The sequence below is a fragment of the Centruroides sculpturatus genome, unplaced genomic scaffold (genome assembly GCF_000671375.1).
Source record: "Centruroides sculpturatus isolate CEXI.00-Female unplaced genomic scaffold, Cexi_2.0 scaffold116, whole genome shotgun sequence".
NCBI lineage: Eukaryota > Metazoa > Arthropoda > Arachnida > Scorpiones > Buthidae > Centruroides > Centruroides sculpturatus.
In genome coordinates this window covers 5,205-13,181 of record NW_019384401.1, presented here as the reverse complement: position 1 = coordinate 13,181, position 7,977 = coordinate 5,205, and the positions used below count along the sequence as shown (strand labels likewise).

The window sequence follows — 7,977 nt, the reverse complement described above, 5'->3', positions numbered from 1 at the left end:
CACACTGGCCGTATTGCTGCTCGGAGTAATGACATTTGCCTAAGTCATTTTAGAAACATTTTAAAAAGTAGGCAAAGCAAAGCCTCTTTGGATAGATATTTTACCAAGCGACCTCTATCCAGTGAAAGTGCTGATGGAAGTGAAGGAAAGAAAGTAAAAAGCAGTGAATAAAAATTTTAAAAATATATATAAAACAACACTAATTTTTTAATCTTTTCTAAGTTACTTTTAAGTTTTTGTTATGTTGTGTAAGTTAAGTTTTAGTATCATTTCCCTTCTCTCTCTCTTCCACCACCAGTTTATACCTCCACCGTCGTCTATCCTCAAAGGTAAAGTGCAAATATAGCTACATTTTTTTTTATCAATTATTATTCTATTATGGTTATTTATACATTTACAACTACAAAATGCATTTTTCAGTGTTTTCCTTACTATAGTTATTTTTTTTTAATGTACAACTTAGCTTTAATTTGAGTGTGTTTTTCGTGTTGAAACGAATTATTTGGTTTTACATGTAATCGTATGGGGAAAAATGATTCACCTTACAACATTTTCATGATACGATCTCAGTTTCGAAACAGATTAATTTCGTATCCTGAGGTACCACTGTATATCAATGAGAGCTAAAGAAAAAAACGTGTGAAAATAAACAATAATGGTTTAAAGGGCTAAGCAGCATGCAGATATGAGATCACATTAAAAACAAAAAATTCCTGAAATGACTGAAAAACAAAAGATAATTAAAACTAAAGCTCAAAAATTGTATTATTTAATTGGCAAGAAGAATGTATGTTTGGTTTTAGACGATGAAACATAGGTAATGTAGCAGTACAAACAGCAAAAGACATTAAAGAGTTTTCTCTGAAGTGGAAAATAACAGTCACAATGATTGAAAGAAATACTGTCAAAAATCTTATGAAGAGCATTTGAAAAAAATGGAACAAATTTAAATATTATAATTATTTAAGTCTTAAATGTATTTTAGAAAACAAACTTTTATGTAAAAGTAAATCTTTCTGATTACATTTGAAATAAAGTTAATACTTTTGAATTTTACAGATTTCTATCTTTACAGTCCACTTTATGTTAAAACAAATAAACTCTTTCTTACAATATGTCATTTGCAATACTTTGAATAATGTTTGTGATTTACTCTTTTTTTTCAGATCATCTTATTGTGAATGATTTCTTAATATTAACAGCTTATTTTAATTTGTTTAAATATAAATGTTAGAGTTATATTGCATAATATTTTATATTATACTTTATTGAATTTTGTATAATTGGGCAGCAATTTGAAAATATCGTAGACCTATAAATTCCTACTCTCCTTGTCTGTGTCTTTCCTTAATCTCAAGAATAGAATTAGATAGATAAAAGCCGAGACCAGATGGAAAGCTTAGGAGTGGAAGACTCCAATTAAGCGAATGTGAACTTCTGATGCAAACCAAAAGTCATGTTATTTCAATTCAAAAATTTTCCCCTGTAAGGAGTTAGAGAGCAACAGTCATGTCATCATCTAACAGGAAAAGTATGATGTACAGGGGCAAGATACTACTTATTTGAAGTAGATAGCATTTATTTTAAATTAAATAAATTAAAAAACTATGATTAAAAATTTCAGCCCAGCATTGTGACGATGTCACAATAAATAATTGCTCATTCTATTTAAATTTTATTCTTCTAAATCTTATGACAGGTAAGTAATTAGAAAAACATTAGTTATTAAAACTTAACTGATTTAATATAAATGTATAGATTATTATTTGTGAAAAATCACTTGAAATTATAATTAACTTAAGAAAACTATGTTCAAATTGACTTAAAAAATATAGCTGAAAATCTAATATTTAAGTGTATTGATTACAAGTGTTAAAATATGCTCAATATAAATCAATTACAATTACATAAACTTAACAATAACTAATTTATAGTATTTTATAATAAACTTATCTATGGCTATAATGATAAAAAAAAAAACATTTAAAATTCAAACATGAAATTAAATATGAGTGAATTTAAATTACTAAATTTTTATTTTAATTATTGATTGTGTCACACCATTTACAAACATTAAATGTTTAAATATTTTAAACTGATTCCATTTATTTTAGATATTTAACAACCTATTGCAAATTTTTTACGTTAAAAGTTTACTTTAAAAATAAAGAAAACTTCTCTTTGATTTTATCTGTATTTCCTTATTAACTTTAGATATTATGTAAATGATATTTCATGCAATCTTAATTAAACCTAATATGCATAGTTGTTATGAATAAACTTAATGAGTTATTAAATAAATGAAAGTGAGATTAAATTAGTTTCTCCATATTATCTAGAGAATAAGAATTTATTATGAAATGTGTAGCAGTAATTGACTTACATCAGTACCTTCTTAATAAAATTCTCCAATAAAAATGATAAGTTTTTTTTATATCAGTTGGTTATATTCTTTTTAGGTCTATAGAAAAGAAACTGTGGAAGAATAAAATAGCAACAAAAAATATATAAAATGTTTTATAATAGTTATGGTAAAAATATACTTTTTTGACATAACTAAAACGATATGGACTTCTGATAAAATAATGGAAAAAGATCTTAAATCTTATCTTTATTTACATTCCATTTGATAAAATTTCAAATTTTATTTATGGAATTTCCTCTGTTAAAAATACAAAGGAGAAAAGTATATTTACAAAATAATGAGAAAATAAAAAATCAGTTCTTTATAGTTACAAGTACACAATCAGGTTTTCACTTATTCCATGTTTTCCATTCTATTTATATCACAATTCAATGAAATATTTTTGTAGCATCTAAAGTGATAAAGTGATAGAAGGTGTTTGAATACTGTATGTATTAATGCAATATTAAATTTATCTTTTGATTAAAAAATGGCAACATTGTCACTATACTTTCTGGCATTCTTTTTTCATCCCTAATAATTGATACCATTACTTATAAATTTTCAGATTTACATTAAATTACTAATACAAATGGTTACTCATAAAATGGGGTTCATTTACTATTTTAGAAATATTACCCTTCCCAACCTCTTCAACATATAAACAATCTTTGGTCTAATTTTGACAAAAATTACAATTAACTACACAAAAGAAAAAAATTTATCATCTCAAAGTATTTCATAAAATTACCCAAACCTAGAGTTGTGGGTTGGGGAAACATCAACTTATTAAAACTTATTAGTACAGGTAGGCCTCCTACAATGCGGTAGATACGTTCCTTGAAAATACTGCATTGTGGGAAATTGCGTTATAGGAGACACCAACTTAATACAAAAACTGGGATTCGGTTCTAAAAAAAGAAACACTTGGTGTTTGAATGGTGTTTTTTGAATTTTTCAAACCAGCCATTGCTAGCCACGAATTTAACACTGGTTTCATCAGCTGACGACTGTCCCATTTGTTTTAAATAATCAAATATTTTTAAGGCTTTGTGTTTAAGTGCAGTTTTATTTAAAGGCAGCTGTTTCTTTTTCATATCTTCTACCCATAATATTAACGCTTGTTCCATTTTTTCCATTATAGGTGCTCTCAGACGAGCAACATTTTTTGCAAGAATAGATGATCCGGATGCGACCAAATTTCTAATCTTTTCTCCCAATTGCTTAATCGACCGAATAGTCAACTCATTTAAATTAAAGTGCCTACCAATATTAGCTATCCACTCTTGATTTTTAATTTGATCCAAAATTTCTATTTTTGCTTGAAGAGTTATAAATTTCCTTTTTAATGACAGTCCTTTCTTTTCATTCGGCATTGTTATGGCTAAAATTTTTTCAATCAGTTTTGTGGACAGTAAAAATCACAAAAAATAACTTCCTTTCACTATGTTGTTAAAAATATAAACCCAATAGAAGTTTATACTGTATTTTGGACCATTTTTGCAGTCCCCACTTATTGAAAGAGTATAAATGATCGAAAATTTAGTGATATATTTGAGTGTTTACGGTAACTGATGCACATCTGTCTAGAAACCAATCTTCCCCTGAAACTTTCAAGGGAATAACACGCCAAAGTCGACAAACAGCTGTTTTCAAAGACTTTTAGCTCTGTATACCGAACTGTGGCTTGTATCNCAGAATAATAAAATATAGCAGTACTTAACATTTATTCAGTTATAGAATTTAACATTTACCAAAATACATTTATATAAACAGAACAGCATAAAGAATGCACATGTAGATATTTACCAATTGGTCGGGCATCGTCCGTAAAGTCATCTATTGATTCTGCATCGGAAAACAGGTCTGAAAATATAAAAATTAACATCTGTTATTTATCAAAACAATACATTTTAAGTAATCATCATCCATTTGTCATTAACTCATAAAAATTTTTTAAAAATTCAAAATTATAAATTTTGGCAACAATCCACTTTTAAAAAATAATTCATCAAGAACATATTTTTTAAATTTGATAATAAATTTAATTGTGTAAATTTTTTCAAAAATTATTCTTAAATCACAACAACAATCAGCAAAACAAAAAATTTTACCGTAACTAACATTTTCTTCCATTTATAATGGACATTGTCACATTTAGCTGATAGAACTTAAATGAAAGATCAAAAATTTTTAATGTATTAAACCAGTATTTTGACAATTGGTATTAAAATCATTCTTATCCAAATTGTTCCCATTTTGATTTTATTGGCAATACAGTTGTATCACAATAAATATTTACACAACGTTGGAAAAAATAATGTCATTTTATTTAACTACATATACCATTGACTTATAATGTTATCTGATGTGAGATAAGTTTATCTAAATCAATATTAAAAAATTAAACAGATTATAAAATGAATATTAAAATCATTCTCTAGGAACTTGTTTTATTTTTAATGTTGACATAATTAATATTGATAGCAGACTTTAAACTAGGTAATATAAGGAAGCCAATCGATGATATAGGGTAGACTCTATTGAAATTTCCTATTTTTATAACAGCTATATTTCAAATTACTTCATAGAAAATATGTGATTTTTAGTTGCTATAAATATTAAATTTCATTTATTTGTAATAAACTATATATTTTGCAGGAGTACAGTTAAAATAATTACATAAAACTTTAATTACTCAAATATTTACAACAAAAATGTTAACAAACAACTCTACAAAAACCCAACACATTATAATACTAAAGCCAACCACAGCCATATGTCATTGGGCTATATAATGGCTATAATAATAATAAATTACCAAACATTAATCTAAATTATTTAATTAAAAAAATTATAATTATTAAATTTATTATGAGATGGTGACTAATGCCTCCCTTTAGTATCAAATTGTTTGGCAATTTATTATTATTATAGCAGTTATATAGCTCAATGACATATGGCAGTGGTTGGCTTTAGTACAAAAATATTATTTAAAGCTTTTTGGTACAACTGAAATCCAAATCAGAATTAAATAATACTCAATTATGTATTTATTCAATTTTTAGTCAAATCGAAAAGCTTCCAATTAAAAAAAAACAACTTTCCTAAATTAATTTAACTGTCTGAGAACTTTGTAAAGAGAAAGTTTAATTAAAAGATGTAAGAAACCTCATGAATAAAGGAAAAAGTTTGACAACTTACTAAACTAGTAATCTTATTTTATACTATTTAAAAAAAGTCAATAAACTAATTCTCATCAGAATAATAAAATATAGCAGTACTTAACATTTATTCAGTTATAGAATTTAACATTTACCAAAATACATTTATATAAACAGAACAGCATAAAGAATGCACATGTAGATATTTACCAATTGGTCGGGCATCGTCCGTAAAGTCATCTATTGATTCTGCATCGGAAAACAGGTCTGAAAATATAAAAATTAACATCTGTTATTTATCAAAACAATACATTTTAAGTAATCATCATCCATTTGTCATTAACTCATAAAAATTTTTTAAAAATTCAAAATTATAAATTTTGGCAACAATCCACTTTTAAAAAATAATTCATCAAGAACATATTTTTTAAATTTGATAATAAATTTAATTGTGTAAATTTTTTCAAAAATTATTCTTAAATCACAACAACAATCAGCAAAACAAAAAATTTTACCGTAACTAACATTTTCTTCCATTTATAATGGACATTGCCACATTTAGCTGATAGAACTTAAATGAAAGATCAAAAATTTTTAATGTATTAAACCAGTATTTTGACAATTGGTATTAAAATCATTCTTATCCAAATTGTTCCCATTTTGATTTTATTGGCAATACAGTTGTATCACAATAAATATTTACACAACGTTGGAAAAAATAATGTCATTTTATTTAACTACATATACCATTGACTTATAATGTTATCTGATGTGAGATAAGTTTATCTAAATCAATATTAAAAAATTAAACAGATTATAAAATGAATATTAAAATCATTCTCTAGGAACTTGTTTTATTTTTAATGTTGACATAATTAATATTGATAGCAGACTTTAAACTAGGTAATATAAGGAAGCCAATCGATGATATAGGGTAGACTCTATTGAAATTTCCTATTTTTATAACAGCTATATTTCAAATTACTTCATAGAAAATATGTGATTTTTAGTTGCTATAAATATTAAATTTCATTTATTTGTAATAAACTATATATTTTGCAGGAGTACAGTTAAAATAATTACATAAAACTTTAATTACTCAAATATTTACAACAAAAATGTTAACAAACAACTCTACAAAAACCCAACACATTATAATACTAAAGCCAACCACAGCCATATGTCATTGGGCTATATAATGGCTATAATAATAATAAATTACCAAACATTAATCTAAATTATTTAATTAAAAAAATTATAATTATTAAATTTATTATGAGATGGTGACTAATGCCTCCCTTTAGTATCAAATTGTTTGGCAATTTATTATTATTATAGCAGTTATATAGCTCAATGACATATGGCAGTGGTTGGCTTTAGTACAAAAATATTATTTAAAGCTTTTTGGTACAACTGAAATCCAAATCAGAATTAAATAATACTCAATTATGTATTTATTCAATTTTTAGTCAAATCGAAAAGCTTCCAATTAAAAAAAACAATTTCATTTGATTTCTAGTTATTTATTCTTAACAAAAGTATTTTAATTAAATAGGATTTTTGAGATTGTTAACTTTTGGTTATAAAGATAAGTAATCAAAAGCTAACTTACAGTAATATTGCAACAAGAATATCAGATAAATATTAATAATAATATTCATATTTTACAGCAAATAAGATACAACTTGCAATATACAGTAGAACCTCGATTATCCGGACTAATTGGGGATGAAGGTAGTCCGGATAAGGAAAAATCCGGATAATGGAAGCATATACTTTAATTTGTCTTTTAATGATAATACAACACGTTTTCTTTTCGATGACATATCGGTAATATTAAAAGTAAATACTGTATTTAAATAGTGATCAAATTTTCAAGAAACAAACGTTCGTATCGAATTTGGACTACTACTGACCAACGCTACCAGACTACCTATTGTTTAAAAGGCCTTCTGGTGGCGCAAGAAGACGGATTTTATAAAATAAAAAGCAGTTGAACTGCATTTTTATGAATAAAAATTTGACAAACTATTTATCGTTTTATGACGAGTAAAACTTTTTCGTCGCGTTCACGGCTTTTAAGTAATGCATAAACCTTCCAGGCGCGAGGCCCTTCGGACCGCGAGGCATAGGCGGTGGCCCACGTCGTCCATGCCTTACGCCGCCCTTGGTTATAGAAATGATGTAATTTGAATATAAATTATTTATAAATACGTATGTCAAGTTATATTTTTATTACTACGTAAAATATATTTAAGAGTTTACGACCACTGTGCTGGGTGAGACGTTGTTGAAACAAAAAAAGTTATGCATTCCATCACGTACATAAACATAAACAGTATTTCGTAAAACAGTGTCGTAATTCGCCAAGTGCAAATCAGCAAATTCGTAAAATTTTTGTTTATTTTG

General features: G+C 26.1%; 1 protein-coding gene across 1 annotated transcript in view; it reads right to left on the bottom strand.

The window, feature by feature from the left end:
- The window catches only part of LOC111618648, a 129,385-nt gene that overhangs the window by 120,196 nt on the left and 1,212 nt on the right, over positions 1–7,977 (bottom strand). Inside the window, exons 2-3 of the mRNA XM_023360206.1 lie at positions 5,779–5,835; positions 4,214–4,270 (exon numbers count right to left, since the gene is read on the bottom strand). Of these exons, the coding sequence (XP_023215974.1) occupies positions 4,214–4,270; positions 5,779–5,835 (114 nt within the window). The remainder of the gene's footprint in view (positions 1–4,213; positions 4,271–5,778; positions 5,836–7,977) is intronic.